This window comes from Aspergillus costaricaensis, assembly GCF_003184835.1.
Source record: "Aspergillus costaricaensis CBS 115574 unplaced genomic scaffold BO79scaffold_13, whole genome shotgun sequence".
NCBI lineage: Eukaryota > Fungi > Ascomycota > Eurotiomycetes > Eurotiales > Aspergillaceae > Aspergillus > Aspergillus costaricensis.
The window spans coordinates 739883-756692 of record NW_020291813.1 but is presented as its reverse complement, the minus strand read 5'-3'; the positions used below and the strand labels follow the sequence as shown (position 1 = coordinate 756692).

The 16810-nt window shown below is 49.3% G+C and overlaps 7 protein-coding genes across 7 annotated transcripts; 4 read left to right on the top strand and 3 right to left on the bottom strand.

The window, feature by feature from the left end:
- Positions 1-509: 509 nt before the first annotated feature.
- BO79DRAFT_287157 (uncharacterized protein) lies at positions 510-936 on the bottom strand. Its single transcript, XM_025688549.1, has 2 exons — positions 656-936; positions 510-592 (listed from the first exon to the last, which is right to left on the bottom strand). Exons 1-2 carry the CDS (start codon positions 876-878, stop codon positions 564-566), a joined length of 252 nt encoding a protein of 83 aa, XP_025540491.1. The 5' UTR covers positions 879-936; the 3' UTR covers positions 510-563.
- A 378-nt stretch (positions 937-1314) lies between these two features.
- BO79DRAFT_146066 (putative chromatin structure remodeling complex protein RSC3) lies at positions 1315-3504 on the top strand (the record flags this gene model as incomplete). The annotated part of the gene is made up of 4 exons (XM_025678438.1): positions 1315-2269; positions 2307-2739; positions 2800-3064; positions 3118-3504. The coding sequence occupies 4 exons, from the start codon at positions 1315-1317 to the stop codon at positions 3502-3504; spliced, it is 2040 nt and encodes a 679-aa protein (XP_025540490.1).
- Positions 3505-4234: 730 nt separating this feature from the next.
- On the top strand, positions 4235-5821 carry BO79DRAFT_193907 (carboxylesterase/lipase family protein; the record flags this gene model as incomplete). The annotated part of the gene is made up of 1 exon (XM_025681008.1): positions 4235-5821. The coding sequence occupies one exon, from the start codon at positions 4235-4237 to the stop codon at positions 5819-5821; it is 1587 nt and encodes a 528-aa protein (XP_025540489.1).
- A 720-nt stretch (positions 5822-6541) lies between these two features.
- BO79DRAFT_217113 (uncharacterized protein) lies at positions 6542-6936 on the bottom strand (the record flags this gene model as incomplete). Its single annotated transcript, XM_025683347.1, has 2 exons — positions 6542-6736; positions 6796-6936. 2 exons carry the CDS (start codon positions 6934-6936, stop codon positions 6542-6544), a joined length of 336 nt encoding a protein of 111 aa, XP_025540488.1.
- Positions 6937-8597: 1661 nt separating this feature from the next.
- On the top strand, positions 8598-10510 carry BO79DRAFT_264181 (alpha/beta-hydrolase; the record flags this gene model as incomplete). Its single annotated transcript, XM_025686756.1, has 6 exons — positions 8598-8816; positions 8885-8969; positions 9032-9346; positions 9415-9530; positions 9586-9883; positions 9954-10510. The coding sequence occupies 6 exons, from the start codon at positions 8598-8600 to the stop codon at positions 10508-10510; spliced, it is 1590 nt and encodes a 529-aa protein (XP_025540487.1).
- A 290-nt stretch (positions 10511-10800) lies between these two features.
- On the bottom strand, positions 10801-13229 carry BO79DRAFT_193904 (ankyrin; the record flags this gene model as incomplete). The annotated part of the gene is made up of 3 exons (XM_025681007.1): positions 10801-12013; positions 12066-12213; positions 12272-13229. 3 exons carry the CDS (start codon positions 13227-13229, stop codon positions 10801-10803), a joined length of 2319 nt encoding a protein of 772 aa, XP_025540486.1.
- Positions 13230-14897: 1668 nt separating this feature from the next.
- Positions 14898-16436, top strand: BO79DRAFT_287153 (glycoside hydrolase family 76 protein; the record flags this gene model as incomplete). Its single annotated transcript, XM_025688548.1, has 3 exons — positions 14898-14988; positions 15044-15738; positions 15792-16436. 3 exons carry the CDS (start codon positions 14898-14900, stop codon positions 16377-16379), a joined length of 1374 nt encoding a protein of 457 aa, XP_025540485.1. The 3' UTR covers positions 16380-16436.
- Between the last annotated feature and the right edge of the window lie 374 nt (positions 16437-16810).

Here is a 16810-nt window from a genome sequence, read left to right as displayed (position 1 = left end):
CTGACCGTTGTCGTAAAATCCAAGGATAATCACTGCCCAAGAATATGGCCACCACCACCAATGAAGAGCTGGGGTGTGCCGAATAAAGAGGCAGTGTGTTGACGTGCAAGAGACAGACTAGCTCATCACCCAGCAGCTGGGGTTGTTTTTTTGCTGGTGAAGTCTGCAAAATATGAGATGGTACACAACCTTGGGTCTTCAACTGAATAAGTCGACTGAGAGTGAGAGGGGCTGCTCTTAGATAGGTTTGTACCACATTTCTACGACACACCAGTTCCTGCTACAAAGGGTCTCCAAATGTGCCGTTGTTCTGTCCAAAAGGCTAGTTTGCCTTAAGCCGGCAGCTCAGTTGTAGATTATGCACACCGAGCTATGTATTACCATGGTATATGAAATAGCTTCGAAACCAATCTTATTTAGTTCATAAAAACTCCTTTCTCAAATGCAACGAGATATTAAGTATTACATATAATCCAATCAATGAAAGCTTCATGCATATCCATCACGCAATCCGTTCTATACCAAGTAGGTTGTATCCCTCGTAAAAATTGTTGCCAACACTATCACGCGCGTGTGGACATGCCCCTCATAGCTATATCATGCCGTGTCAGTTGAAACTAAGCAGCTAACTATCTGTGAAATGCCACATACTTACAGTATTGAGTAGAACCGTAGTCGATGCTATCCGGGCCCTGCTGGGAAAAGGCCGTCTTCTGGGGCCTAGTCTTGCTCTGAGCCAGGGTAGTTGCGTCGCTGAGAACAGATGCGGAGTCTTCGACGTGATCCTCCGTGGGTTTGACGTATCCACCAGATTTGGCCTTGTTAGTCTGTCTGGCCTTGAAGGATCGGTAGAGGCCATTCAATGGAGTGAGAGGCATGGTGGAGTTGATTGTTGCAAGGATGTGAAAATGGTGGAATGATTGATTTGAGAGAAACTGAGTGCTTGATTGCAACTGCTCTTGATTGTTCTTGTCTATTAGTTCTACGTGACCTTGCTGGGGAAGGCTTTATATACTCGATGCAAGCAAGCTGAGGCATATACTTGGCGAACTGGTTAGGGTCGGCACTCGGAGCTCGGCGCACGAGCCATCGGACCGCAAGCCACTGTCTCTCGACTCGCAGCAAAGGAACGAGGCTATACTAACAACGGCTAAACAACAATGGCTAATAAGGCTGCCTGTCCACTTATCTCCTTTCTTTATCTCCCCCCGCTCCCTCGTCGCTTTCTTTTTCTTTCTGTCGGGTGTTCGGAGTCGGACCTCAATTACGGACCTCATTTACGTTTGACTCACAGGCATCTGGCTGCGCATCGCCATGTCTGCTCCACGTCGTAATGGACAGTTATCATCCTGTGAGCCTTGCAGGAAGTCTAAGCTCCGATGCGACCACTCAGCTCCAGTATGTAATCGATGTGTCCGACGGGGTAAATCGGACCTCTGTGTTTACCACCCAGCTCCGCTCACTAAGCCGCGCGAATTATCACGACCATTGAAGGCCACCAAGATAGCAACCAAGGAACAAACGCTGGTGCCTGCAAAGTCACTGACATGGGATAGTCTGGGCGCTTCATCCCCGGTGACTGTGTTAGGGTCAGCGGCATTTCCCAATTCGTCGAAGCTTCCATTCTCAGGATCGGGGTTCTTGGGCCCTACCAGTTACTCTGGTGCTTTCAGCAATAGTGAGCTGGATGTCGTGGACTTTCCTTCATCCACCAAATCAACCCCTATCGATCCTCAGCAGGTGGCACGGGGTGCCCAGGTTCTCTTTCTGTTAGAGCACCTACCGTTGTATGCCGAAATTTCAGAGAAGCGCTTTGCCATTTCGACGGGATGGGTTTTCGGTATCCAACTGATGGATCAGTTGTTCAAGGTCCTAGGAGAGGTTTACCGCAATGCAATCCAGGGCTCGGGAAACAAGTATGCGCGCCTTCTAGATCTCTCCAAGGCCTTTTTTAAGAATACATTAACTCCTATCGTGACCCATAACTCGATGTCGTTGGCCGAGTACTTCTCGTTGGCATCGCCGCGCTGGGAGATGTTATCTTTACTTTTCGGCTTTGCTGGTACGGCAACATACCAAATACCACCGCATAGTCTGGGCTTGGAGCATCAGGACGCAATTACGAGCAAAGAAGGGTTCCGACAAATATGCATGCAGGCAAGCCAGACATGTCTGCAGTTTTGCAATCATCTAGGGACCCTCAGTGACCCTTTGTCGTGGGCTATGCTCCAACATGCAATCTATCTATCGCATATGCATGGCAGTAGCGGTATGTCAGTGACGGTATATCATGGTTCATATCCCAGCTAAAATAAACCTAGATCACAGAACATGGCAAATGCTCGGAGATATCACGACCACAGTTTTTGCACTCGGACTGCACCAGCCCGATACTGAAAGTACAGCTCCATTCTTTCTAAAGGAGATTCGGAAGAGAACAATGGTTGGTGCATATGCGCTTGACAAAGAGCTTGCAACATTCCTGGGCAGGCCACCACGGATATGTTGGCGTTATTGCAATATCCAATACCCATTGGACATGAGCTACGAGGAAATTGTTGCCGAACCCGCTATAAGAGATGCAGCTATTGCACGCTTAGATGCGGAAGGTTGGAATATCGACGGTTGTATCGACAAAGGAGCCAACGCTCGAGCCAGACTGGCTGCTAGTATCGATAAAGAAAACGCGCTGGAAATATCACTCAGTAACAGGCTAGACGGGTTAGAGGAAAAGGTTCAGTGAGTGGAACGAGATCAAAACTACGATCGGATTAGCATTAACTCGTAGCTGCTGAACAGAAATGCTTGCAAAAAGTCAGACGAACTACGACGCAGTCTACCTGCATGCCTACAGTGGACAGAGGATAAAACAGATCCTCAAGTTGCGTCTTATCACGTGGAATTTCTTTACCATGAGTTCCTGCTATTGCAGACTCTCTACAAACGGGTTGGAAAGGGTATTGATGCTTTCGCCAACAAGGCTTTGGAAATCATTAGCACCCTATTGCATATGGTATCATTGGAGACGCGCTCAGGCCGAGTCCACCCAAGCGTCATTTTAGATGTGAGTTTCGGACTATACAACTGTACCTTTGGTCCCACTTCTCACCAACCCAGCTCTGCTACATCGGTCTTCCTGCCGCTGGTACGCTTTGCACCGAACTTCTGCGACGATCACAGCCGCAAAGTAGCGTAGCCATCGTATCGCCACAAACACCATTTCCTCGTTCCGACATCATACAGAAGTTGAGCGTTTTTGTCGCGCAGCTGAAAACCTTCTCTCGCCAGCAAGAGGGTGACTACGAGATCTGCATTAAAGGGCAGAGGATCATCTCCCAGGCGCTAGATCGGGTGCTCTCACCAGCACCGGTAGGCGTGGTAGCTTCTAGTGACATCTCTTTGGATACTGAGGCACCAGGAGGAGATATTGGAGACAATGATTTTATGGCGTTTCTGGAAACGTTTGACTGGGAGCAAGAGATGAGGTTGACTTTTGGATGTTGAATGAGCAGCTAAGCACGTCCTGCAACGAGATTACGCGTAGATATTCGCCGTCGTGACTTGAAGTAGCTCAATATCTGCTAGATTGCAACCAAGGGGGTTATGCATGCTATACCTGGAGTCGCTGCACAGCTGCTTGAGACCGGTGATATAGTAAGAATGTTCGTTAACGAGCTCGAATAGGTAATTGAGCGGAACGATCGGCGGATTTCATTGATGATGGAAGGCTTAGATTGAATAGCGCTGTCCCATCTACCCAGACCAGTAAATAATTCCGAGCAGGTGCTTAGAATCCCCACATTTTTGCGCGTCCTCTGCCCTAATAAACTAGGGTGAAACCGATAACCTTCTTTTACCCACTATTCACCAGGCTCTTTGCTGATATCTTCACGAGAACCGGCGGACGGACATCGGAGACGTCTGGGCCACCATCTCCGACGCCGTCAATTAAGGTCATGAACGCACCGTCAACTACTATAATCGGTGCGGATCGTAATAACGGAATGGTAGCCAGAAACCATCATGCATGGCGTGCGCTATTTGCCCTCGAGCACGTATGATGTTTTGACACGCCATGGTTTTGAAGTCCGAGGGATCTGCATGCCTTGTAATTCGTTAGTTAGGCCCAAGGGTAGGTATAAAAACCTTCTCTCCTTCGGCCTTCAAGAGAGATGAAGACAGTATTCTGCTTCACATCACATACAATCCCTCGTTTCCTACAGTGTCTGCGAACATGAGAATCAACGAGAGGTCCACTCGTGGCCTCAGTGTCCTTTCCCTACTGGCTCCAGCTAGCGCCACTCTGTATGACCAGACCATCCAGCTCTCCCAGGGCAAGGTGCAAGGTGCTGCTGCATTCAACGAAAGTAGTGCCCCATCTTACATAACCAACTGGAAAGACATCGCCTTTTGGAAGGGTATTCCATATGCCGCCACAACCGGTGGAGAAAACCGCTGGAAGCCACCACAGAGTGCCCCATCCTGGAATGGCACCCTGAAGGCCACTTCATTTGGGCCCAGCTGTCCTAGCTTGTCAGCTGGCGACGGGGTGAGCGAGGACTGCCTGTCGATCAACATCTGGAGCCCCGCAACAGCCACTGATGCCAAGCTGCCGGTCATGCTGTGGTCTTATGCGACCGGAGGCGAATCCAGCCAGAGTACCTATGATGGTGCAGGAATGGCGGCAAAGGATGTTATCTTTGTTAGCTACAACTACCGCACAGGGCCTCTCGGCTGGCTCACGCTGCATGAGTTGGCCGAGGAGACTGGTGCGACGGGCAACTATGGTCTCCTCGATCAGATCGAAGCTCTGAAATGGGTATATGAGAACATCGCCGCTTTTGGCGGAGAACCCGAGTCCATCACTGTGGCTGGTCAGTCCTTCGGCTCTGGCGCTGCCTACCACTTGGTCAACAGCCCCCGAACCAAAGGTATGATCAAGGGTGCGATCGCAGAGAGTGGCCTCAAGGACCCATACGATCCAGACCTGTGGGGATACGGAAGTGACTACCGGAACATGACCTGGGCGTATGCCTTCAGCAAAACCTACGCTGAGTCACTCAATGCGACGAGCGTGGCTGACTTGCGCTCTATGGATCTCGAAACGGTCCTTAGCGGTGCTGGTGTTTCCGATTTCACCGGCTTCGATCCAGTGCTCAATTACCACGCGATTCCCAACAAATACATCGTCAGCCTAGACGAAGGTGCTCCCAACGACGTGCCCATTTTGGTTGGTAACAATGAGGACGAGGATGGCATCGATCTGTCCAAGACCTATACCGTCGCCGAGTACAAGTCGGAGATCAATTCCACCTACGGACCTTACGCCGCCGAGCTACTGGCGCTGCATCCGGCCGAAAACACCACCCAAGCCACGGCCGCATACAACTCGATCCTACGTGCTGGATATTGCACTTCCACCTGGTCATGGGCTAAGCGCTGGAACCAGTCCTCCACTGAGCCCGTTTACTACTACCTCTGGACCTACTCGCCCCCTGGCTCGGACGGAGCCACCCACGGCTCGGAGGTGTCCTATGCGTTGAACAACCTCTACGCCCAGACAACCACCTCGTACACGGACACAGACTACGAAGTTGCCAATATCATGTCCTCGTACTGGGCCAACTTTGTCAAGACACAAAACCCGAATAAGGGAGACTCCTACAACAACGGTACCTTGCCGTACTGGGGTTCTAACGTGCCGGCTCAGCAGAACACGTTCGAGCTTGGCAGCCTGTGGAAGAAGATTGCTTTCGCAACGGCCAAGGAGATCCAGTTGTACTTGGAGTACTTCAAGTATGCTACGCCCAGTCCGTACTAGATATAGTGGGCAATGTACGTATATCCTCTCCCGTTCGGGATTGACATTCTCTACTATCAGCTAGCTTTGCCTGAAACATTGTATATCATACGTCGTTGAGCAACCATCAGATACACTAAATGATTATTTCGCTCCGCCGTGAGAGGATATCTACTCCCGCGTACCCGCACATCAACACTGTGCATGATACACCGGGGGACACTAGCACCGTAAAGGAAACAGGTCCGGTTCCAGACGATAGTCTGGGACTATAACCAAGATGGTAGGATTGATTAGGATTCAGAAATTTAGTGAACTTAGGTGACATGGCATGGCAAGTAACGGAATTTGTGGGGATACATTACGTAGGGCCGTCGGGGATCGGAGAGAGAAAGACATGGCCACCTCCGACTGAACCCTCAAATAGGGTCTCCCGAGGCACAGAGTATCCCCACAGGGCCGGGATAGCACAGCCTGCGCCTGTCCAAAACTTGAATCCCTACACTTCTTAAGTTGGCGTCTTGACTTAGAATACAAAGTGGACATTGTCTGATGGATAACAAGAAAGCAAAAAGAACAGCGAATGAGGGATGAATGTCAATGTCGAGGCAATGTTCGTTCCTGTAGCAGGTTATTAAGATGTTTTGCATGAATTGAGAGACTAACTGCTGCCTAGAACACAAGAACCACAAAACTTAATATAAATATGCGGAGTGTTGCATCTATATCCATAACACTGCCTCAGTACCACAACGCCTTATTCCAGAAGAGGCTCTTGTCGTTGGCAAGATCATCGAAAGTAATGGACATAGTCGTATTGAAGTTGATGGTGTTTGTCGCATTTCCATACTTCTGCCAGTAGATCTTGTCGTTGGGCCAGAGGGTGTTGGGGTTGCCGGTTAGGACGAATGAAAGGAGGTACTTTTGCATGGTGCGCTGCAAAAGAAAGTCAGTCCATAGAAATAAAGTATCAATCAATTGAGGAAAGGCCATACCGCAACGGTGACATTGACCGACGAGGAGGAAGAAGAAGTCAACACATTAGCCGGCACAGTACTATAAGTACTATACCAGTAATAAGTCTGATCCGTACCATGAGTAGCTTCCCCAAGATTCACAATAGCATTCCACGTCATAATAGTACTAAATGCACAACAAATGTAGAAGAAAGAAAGGCAGTAAGTTGGAAGAGTGTCTCTAGTGCTTGAGACATGTTATATACCTGTAGCTATCTCCTCTAGCCCTACGTCGGTCGATCTCTATCATGAAAAGGTATGGTCCAGCCAAGACAGAATGCGTCGTCTCCTGGCGCTCTTCTCCCTCTTCAAGCTATCAGACCAACAAAGGGTATTACGAGATCTTGCCTAGTTTAATGAACACATTAGTGGATTTTTCTGGTGAGTGAGGTTACGGGAATCGGAAGACCACAGTACTTCATTATAACTGAAGGTCGGATCTCGGACACTATCAACCTAATTGTCAAAGATGTAGGGTTACAGTAAGGGCCAGGGATAAGGTGGTGGGCTTGGATCCACACCCTTGGGGTTCAGCCGTTACAAGATAGCTATAGCTAATATTTCCATAGACGCCAATTCAGTCGAAGCACAGATAGACTTGGACCACTCTGCAGCGTCGGTCATCCGACATGGAGAGAAAATTGCAGGCGCCATAGACCGGGAAAGATATATTCCGTCTACCTGAGCAGACGGAGCGATATGTCCCATCAGATAACATCATAAAACCGAAGTTTGCTGAACCTGCTTTAGTTTCCTTTACCAAGTACCAAGACACGGGTCGACACCTTGTAATCCACATCTATCCTCTATTTGAATCAGGCGACAATAGATTGTGGATGGTAATGTTTATTGGACAGTGAATAGTGGAGTCCGGGGATCGGGATAGTAAATATTCGCTTGGCACCGACCCTGGCGCGTAAGCTGCCATTGCATCTGGCTCCACTTGAGTCTAGGAACTATGTCTCAATATTCGCTTGGTTTGCACGCGTGATGCTACTTCCAAGCTGCTTACTCAGGGATTCGTGCCCCGCCATGTTACTATTGCGGAGACTATCAACAGGCAAAGTCGAACGGTGGCGTGAATCTATTGGAAACAGATCTCCTCTCCCATTCGAAATGCCACAACACAAAAACTATTATACGAGAAACTTCATGCGACATGACCGTTACTGTACGTGGACCTCCAGGCAGAGTAGCAGAACACACGGCGCATCAGACGATTGACCATTCTATTCGCTATGCTCTACAGTGTAGGGAATCCAAATTTAGTCTGAGCGGACTAATATCGGCGGAATAGTTGGCCACTCAGCGAAGGGCCATGGCTGCTGTAGTCGTTGGAGAAATTACCTGCAAGGATGCCGGATAAAGGATTCAGTATGGATTAGGTAGCGTAAAGAGACCAGGGCCTGATGCATATCATTCCCAGATTCGGCCACCTAAAATGTGGATAGGTAAGTGGAGATGCGTTTGAATGGTTGTGTAGTCGAGACTAACTCTAACTCACGGGTAATCGGACCTCTCGGTTAGAAAGGGCAGACTTATGCCAAGTCTGAGTATCTGAGCTTTACTTTGTTTAAATTAGCGATGACGAGGTCCTTCGTAGGACCCTCACTTCCCCCGCAGAGTGGGGAACGGACCCTGCTGTATTGGCCTCAGACGCCGCGTGAGACGTGAGGCCTGTTCGTGCTCGAATACATAAATAGTCCTCTCCGCATTGCACTAACCCAACGCAAAGAAACCTGCATTCCAGCGCAATCTCTCCGTTTGGTGAAAAATTGGAAATGATGACCTTTTTCGCTTCGTTGGTCTGGGCAGGGCTCACTACTCTCGCTCTTGGAGAGTTGTACCCCCCATACTATGCAGACTTATCGTGGCAACCGGCGAGATCGCTATCCAACTGGTCAAATTTGACAGTGGAGACACGAACGGGAACCTTTATTGGCATGTTGAATGATACATACCCGGATGTCCGCCAATTTCTTCGGGTTCCCTATGCACAAGTACGCACCAAGCTAGCTATCAAGGATCAGAGAGGTTCGAGGCTAATATAATAACTTCATATTACTAGCCGCCAGTCGGGGATCTCAGATGGCTTCCGCCTCAAAAGTTGGCCAACTCATCGAAGAGAATCGACTCGACTCGCTTTGGACCTGGTGAGTGACCTGTGCTGTGAGCGTGACCGAGGCGAGCAGCCTTCTGATGACCTCGTATCTAGCCTGTCCGCAGTATGTAGCTTCCGGAAGCAGCATGTGGGCAGAGTACGCGCCTACAAGCCTTCTGCTGAGTATTGGGGAGGCACCCAATCAGGGATCGACTGCTTGGTCCTCCTCAGAGGACTGTCTGTCACTAGCTGTGTGGACCCCAGCGTTTGCCAACAAGACATCAAATCTGCCTGTAGCTCTTTTTGTCACAGGTGGTGGCGGTGTCACTGGCGGAATTGAGGTTCCATCCCAGCTACCATCAAACTGGGTATCGAACTCCCAGGAACATATTGTCGTAACGATCAATTATCGGGTCAACATCTTCGGCAGTAAGATCATGTTGAACCACCCTCGCGCAAATGACTCGGGCTAATTGATTAACTATCACTCGATGTAGATCCTAAATCGAAAGCTCTGACTGAGACATCTCTGACTTTGTTGGATGTGCGGGCCGCAGTAGAATGGGTAGCCGAGAACATTCGGGCATTTGGTGGAGACCCAGACAATATCATGGTAAGAGATTCCAGTCCACGAAGATCATATTATCCTAATCAAAATCTTGAACCAGCTATGGGGACAATCCCAGGGAGCGGCGCTCACTCACCTGTATACTCTTGCCTTTCCAGATGACCCTCGTGTGGCAAAATTTGGTGTCATCTCCCAGCCTCCGTCGGTGACAATCAATCTCACCGAGACAGCGGATGTATACGAAGACTTTCACATTGTCGCGAAAGGCCTCGGATGCAACTATGGAGATGACGCAGAGGCAGAGCTGGAATGTATGCGCCAAGTATCATGGGTACAGATTGAAGAGTATATCAACCGTTATAACGGCACCCAATCCATCGCCTTCTCTAATTATATCCGTTCGTCCACCAACAACCCCATGATTGTGTATTTTGGACATGAAGATCACTGACTGATTACGTGGATTAGCCGACGAAAAGTACATCTTCTCCAACGAGTCGGCGCGTTATGCTGCTGGTCGTGTCGCGCGAGGCCCAGCCATCCGCTCGGACGCCTCACGAGAACAAGCCAGCACATCGGAGTCCACGACAATGAAAGTAGAAGGCGAATGGATCTGCACTGCATACGAGGACTCTATCCGTCGGTCGTCCTTAGGACTTGAGACGTACCGCTATGAATGGGCTGGAAATTTCTCCAATATTAGCCCAGTCCCTTACCTTGGTGCATTTCATTGGTCGGATCTGTTGATGATATTCGGCACATATATGACAGATGCAGGAAATATATCAGCTCTGGAAGTTGCGACGTCGAGGACCATGCAGGATCACGTCTCGGCGTTCCTCAAGAATCCCTCCACGGTCAGCTCCACTGTGGGTTGGCCCGCGTTTAACGCTACTGCTCCATCGGGCGGCCTGATCCTCGAGTTCGGCAATGGCACCACTGTTAATAATATCACGGGTGATTTCCTCGAGGCTGGGTGCTGGGACTCTTCAGTGCCATTCCCAATCTATGAGCCTAGAAAATGAGCTCGGGTGCATTGACAGCATAGTCTCGTGTGGATGATGCGAATATACTAGTCTTTTGGTAGGCTGCTATCGTCGGTGAGGCTTCTGTGAGACTTCAGATATACCTTGATTGAGCCTAACTCGTGGTTGGCTTGAGACTATGTGAATGATTAGGTGACTTCGGTGAAATGGCAGATATGTCCAGAAACTGACTAGGCCATAGTGATGCAATCTATTAGGGCAGCCCAAGAGCTAAGGGGGCTTGGGTGTAACAGACCTACTCTATTTAGGAGAGAACTATATAAGTAGATTTATCCGCTCAAAGCCTCCTCTAGGAGAAGAGCCGTATTTTGATGTCCATTCTTCAATGCCCAGAATAGCGGTGTCCTCCTGTTCCGGTCTTTGGAATTAACATCCACCTTCCCAGTCTCTAACAAAGCTCTCACCCCAGCTTCAAGTCCATTCCCTGCCGCCAAAGACAGTACAGTCCGGCCCTCTTCGTTATCTCTTGCTTCCAAGTCTGCATGTCCGGTAGCAATCAACACCTTCATGATTTCTTGATGTTTGTCAAATGCAGCCCAGGAAAGCGGCGTTCGTCCGTGGTATTTCTCTATGGTGTTGACATCCGCCTTGCTGGTTTCAAGCAGCGATTTGACAATCTCTAGGTGGCCCATTCCACACACCCACGAAAGGGCTGTGCGGTCTGATGTTTCATCGCGGATGTTTAGGTCAGCTTGGCCAGTGGCTAGAAGCAGCTTGACTACCGGTTTCATTCGCTCGAGAGAATTAAAGAGCGCCCAGGTCAGTGGCGGCCGATTTTGGTAATCGACGGAGTTGATGTCGACTTTGTTGGTTGCTAGAAGGAGCTGAACAATTTCTGCATGCCCAGCCCCCGCAGCCCATGATAGAGGCGTTCGACCATAATGTGAGTCTCTGGCATCAACGTCCACTTTACCAGTAGCAAGCAATAATTTCACGACTGGCACAAACCCAGCCTCTGCAGCCCATGATAATGGTGTCCGACCATCTTTTGGGCTGTCTAAAGCCAGGTTAGCCAGCATATCCTGCCAAATCCCAGTTGCACTTCTCGGCCCTTCATCCATTGGCTGGACATGGACAATGTTCTCAGCTGAACCAGCTATACTCATTGCAGCCTCCAAATTGCGCGACGTGACAAGCAAAGATCCATGTTTTGCTTCTGGCGACGACGAAACAATCGGAATCGTCTCCGTCACGTCATCCTCCAGCAGAACTGGAAGGCCCGTCTCTTGGGAAACACCCACGTTAATGACATTGTCCAGAATAACCAGCCATGGCCCATTCTCTTCGTCAGCTAGCCATTCCAATACCAGTTCCACGACATCGACGGCTGGGTCATCTTTTCCGGGTAGATCAAGACTGTTAGCTATATCTTGATAAGACCTTCTGTATCGGGAGATGCTGCTTGCGTTGACCCAGAATACGGATAGCCAGGGCGCATGTTGGGGGCTTCGGTAAGCGTATTCAAGGGCAATATGTGATTTACTGACTCTGTTAGTGAGGGTTATCATTGCTAGTATCACAATAATCTTCTCACCCTGTGTCTTTATCTCCAACGAGAGCTATGCTGAGAAAACGTTCAAATGCAGCTGCATCGTATCGTCTACCAAGCTCACTCATTATAGAATCACGACCAGTGAAGTTTCCATCTCTCTGGAATGGAACCAAGAAGAGTTTTCTGGGAGCTACAATAATCAGTAAACGGAACATATACTTCGAAACGAACAAAGATTGATCACGGACCATTTCTCCTCATAGGTCTCGTTCTCTCCACATGCCCTGGTGGTATGACCGACAACAACTCCTTCGCATAAGCAGCCGCCACCCCGGCAGCATAAGGCTGCCATTTCTTGTTTTTATGCGAGTCGGCATAATCACAAATGCCTCGGATCACCAGGCATGGGAAATTATTCACCAGCCCGGCAGCCTCCATCTCGAAGCACAAAACCCCACCTAATTCTGCTGCGAGTCGGTCTCGTTCATGCGCGTCCTTGAGTACTTGATTCCCCGACGCAATTGTTCCATAATGCACTTTGATATCATGGCCTTCACGTTCGTCGCGTTGAATCGATTGTTCCTTGTCGCATTCCTCACATGTCATTCCCCCAGCATGATTATATCCCGCTTCGAACAGTATATCCCTGTTTTTATCTGTATTGTGCGTGAAAGCAGGCATGTCCTTAAGCCCTTCCATATACTCAGACATCGTTCCCCTCCCCAGAAAATGCCTGGCCCGTAGCAAGGCCACCGCATTCAACAGAATAACCGGGGGCGCATTCAAAAACCCCGTGCGTACAAACCCATTAGATGTGCTCTTCCCAAAGTCATACTGCACCACGCCCCCAGTTTGATTGTCTGGTCGACCAACTACCACATCTCCCAGCCGGATATCGTGCTCAGGACTGGGAACACCCCCGCCGATTCCCACCATGAGGCCGAACCTAATGGATGGAAACGCCGAGCGCATTTGGATTGCCACGGTCGCGGCGGAGCTGGTGCCTATCTGTCCATCTGGGAGACAGGTGACCACAACGTTGTGCCCGGCGATACTTCCCAGGATGAATATGCTGGGATCGTTGATCTGCAGGCGTATGCTGGAGTGTTCGGTGTCTAGCATTGCTTGTGCGGCTGCTAGTTCGATTGGCAGAGCGCAGACCCAGCCTACGGTGTAGTCTTCGCGACGAGGTTGGCGTTCTCTCATTGTCGTACTACCGTTGCCTTTCTCTCAATGATGAAGAAGAGGGTGTTGTTGGGGAGTTCTACGCGGTCTTACACAAATCTGACAGCCTTGTCATATGCCTCATTTGGTAACTAGCTGCTCATCACTTTGTAGTTAAGTAGCTCAGCCTCGCGGGTCTCGGATGTGGCTCGTCCAATCATATTCCATTTCTACTGCTTAGCTATTTTGACACTCACATACTTCCCATCGCAGTAGCATATAGCCTTGTACTCACACTTTCACTATTTATTGCTTGATGGTAACTGTCAGGATATGTACAGTACATAATCGAGAACTTTGAAAGTAATAATCTTTTTTTTTCTTATCTCTCAAATGCTCCAGTAACCTCAATATTGCAATAGAGCAGCACTCATACAACGAATCATTAGCAGATCTAGACACAGGAAAATGTAAATTAGCAGATACTCTTCAGTAGTCTTTCTGCTCTTGATCTGCCATGACTATTCGTGTATTCTGACCATAAGAACTGATGTGTAGCCATTCTACGCTAGACTTTTGCGTGAGATTCCACCGGCCTAAGCAATTTGTTAGAAATAAGTAGATAACTGAGTTGATCTTAGGCTCCTGCACAGCTACTATCTAAACTTGCATGCTTATGAACAGCGGTAATAAGCATGGCAACGCTCGCCCGAAAGGCTCATCATACCTCGGCTTGCCTTGGCTAGAGGCCAACTCCGAGCCTGCCTACTCAGGCCCACAAACCTTCATGCCATTAAGTAGGCTAGTTGACTTTTAGACTTGCCCACCCGTCCTTCAATCCTCGAGCTTCTACCGAGTCGTTTAACGACTCATCGATGGCAAAATCTTTAGATATCCCCGCAGACTTGTAAAGTAAGAGTGAAGGCCAAAAAAACAGTTATAGCTCAGAGTTCTAGAAATTGCTTTCTGCTGAGTACAAACGACTTCAGAACAATGACAGGCTGCTCATGGTAAGCAACATGCCTCTGGTGGATCACCCTGCAGATACCTGAGGCATTTGGACCCTGCGTAAGAAGCCCGCTGACTAAGATTTTGATGTTGCAGTTAACTAGTTAACTAAGTTAACTATTGAGTTAGGTGGTGACCTCACGGATACCCAAAGTAGAATTATCAGAAAACTAGTATAGATCTCTCAAAAAGCTGCTATAGACTTTTTTTTCAGTTCGCACCACCCAAAACCTCATATCAGAAACCCGAATAATGAGCCGGGGATAGTCATGAGGCTCATTGGCCATGTGCAGTGGAACGGGCCCTAACCGCCCCAGACTTTGACTGACGCTAACAAAACAACCGAAATGAACCACAAGCAATCAGCAAATTATTAGAGAGCCAGCTGTTTTAGCGTCTTCGGACCCTGAAACTTGTCCTATCGAAGGCCCTTGGTGCAGTTCGAGCATTTTTCCGCCCCTGAGGCTATTGTGCACCCTCCACTTCGTGTCAAGTCTAAGCCTCGTTGGGGCCATTCACCCCTCCTAGAAGGAGACCGTGGTGAACTAAACTCCATTCCGAACCACATGGTCAAACTCTCATGTCCACTTACAACCCACCCAAATCTGAGATTCATATGCTGGATTTTATTAAATTATAAGCCGCCCGAGGATTCCCATGATTTCCCGCTGATCATCAACCACACTCGTTTACACAACCACCATGGTATTCGCTCATTACATAGCAGCGGCATTCACCGTCGCCGCCTTGGCCGGTACCCCCGCTGCAATCGATCTCGACATCACCAACGAACGTACGTTCCCTTCTCCCATCAACTCATGCAAGCGAACCCCTCTGACGCCTCGCAGAATCCATCAAAGATGCTGCCGCCACAGCCGCTTTCAACGCCATGTCCTACTACACGGGCAACCAGACTGGACAAATCCCGGGGTACATCAACCACACCTGGTGGGAAGGCGGCGTACTCTTCGACACCATGATCCGGTACTGGTATTTCACCAACGACGCCTCTAACAACGCCGCCATCAGCCAGGGCATGTATCACCAACGTGGCGCCGGGAACGACTACATGCCCAGCAACTGGTCTTCATACATGGGTAATGACGACCAGGTAGCCTGGGGCCTCGCCGCCATGACAGCGGCAGAGCTGAACTACCCGGAGGACGCTGGAATGCCGTCGTGGGTGGATCTAGCGGAGCGGGTGTTCGATGTGCAATCCGCCCGCTGGGACAACAGCAGCTGCGAAGGTGGTCTCCGCTGGCAGATTTGGCCTTACCAAGTCGGATACACAATGAAGAACTCTATGAGCAATGGGGGGTTGTTCCAACTCGCGGCGCGGTTGGCTCGGTATACCAATAACCAGACCTATGTCGATTGGGCAAACACAATATGGGACTGGAGTACCGTGATTCTAGTCAATCAGGAAAGTTGGAATGTCGCTGATAGTACTGATGCGGAAAATGATTGTACGAACCTCGGTAACAATCAGTGGTCGTATAACTACGCGGTGTATCTGAGTGGCGCGGCATATATGTATAACTACGTAAGTGGTTAATGCAAGATCTGGATATAGAACAGAGGACTAACAAGATATAGACAAACGGAGAGACCACGCAATGGAAGACAGCCTTGGATGGGTTGTTGAACAGTACCTTTGAAACATTCTTCCCCGCTAAATTCGGCGGTGAGATCATGTCTGAGGTGCTTTGTGAACCCGCCCACGTCTGTAACGACAACGAGATAACTTTCAAGGGTCTTCTGGCGGAAAGTCTCACCCTCACGAGCATGCTTGCGCCATATACATCATCCGACATTCTGCCGCGCCTACAAGGCTCGGCTGTTGGCGCTGCGAAGCAATGCAGTGGCGGAAGTAGTAACACAACTTGTGGACAGCACTGGTACAAATCAAGCTGGGATGGCACGGAGGGCATTGAGGAGGAAATGAGCGCAACGAGCATCTTCACGTCCAACCTGGTGGCGTATAAGCACCTGTCTCCGGCTACGAAGACTACGGCGACAAATGTGACCTCCTCAGCTGGTACAGATACTGGAAATGGAACGACTACTGCTAGCACGGCAGCGGGAAGCAACAGTGTTGTCCCAACAAACGGTGCCAATTCTCTGCCTTGCGGACCCTTTGGTGTTGCTGTTGCTATTGTCGCGGGCGCTTTTGCCATTGCTTAAGTTGTCAAGCCTAGCTTACATAGCTAGACTCGATTACTCGAATGCAGCGCAGTCAGAGCACTTTCACTGGACTTGATGGCTTGCATGGGTGGAAACCTTTTATATGCCTTTTACTATATTATTACATCTGTTGTCGCTTCTTGACCCGTCCTCTGAAGCCGATCAACGATCATTCTCACAAAGCGGAACAGAATTTCGGTCATGAGCTTTACAGCCCCGAACGAAGGATCTAGCGTCCGTAGTAGGGTCCCCGCAAGAGCAGGATCTAGGCAGCATTCTAGGCAACATACCCCTATTTACTGATACCATTGGCTTGTCAATTTACCTTGTTTGTTTCTTTCTCGCCCCTCATACTCAATGAAACAGTTAAGAAGCACACTAGGATAAGTCTAATTCGACCGGCGAATAAGAATTCATCCTCTCTACCCAAT

Coding starts and splice junctions, on each gene's coding strand:
- BO79DRAFT_287157 (XM_025688549.1), bottom strand. CDS start 878: ATGCCTCTCACTCCATTGAATGGCCTCTACCGATCCTTCAAGGCCAGA. Junction 593..655: donor CTACGGTTCTACTCAATACT/GTAAGTATGTGG, acceptor GGCATGATATAG/CTATGAGGGGCATGTCCACA.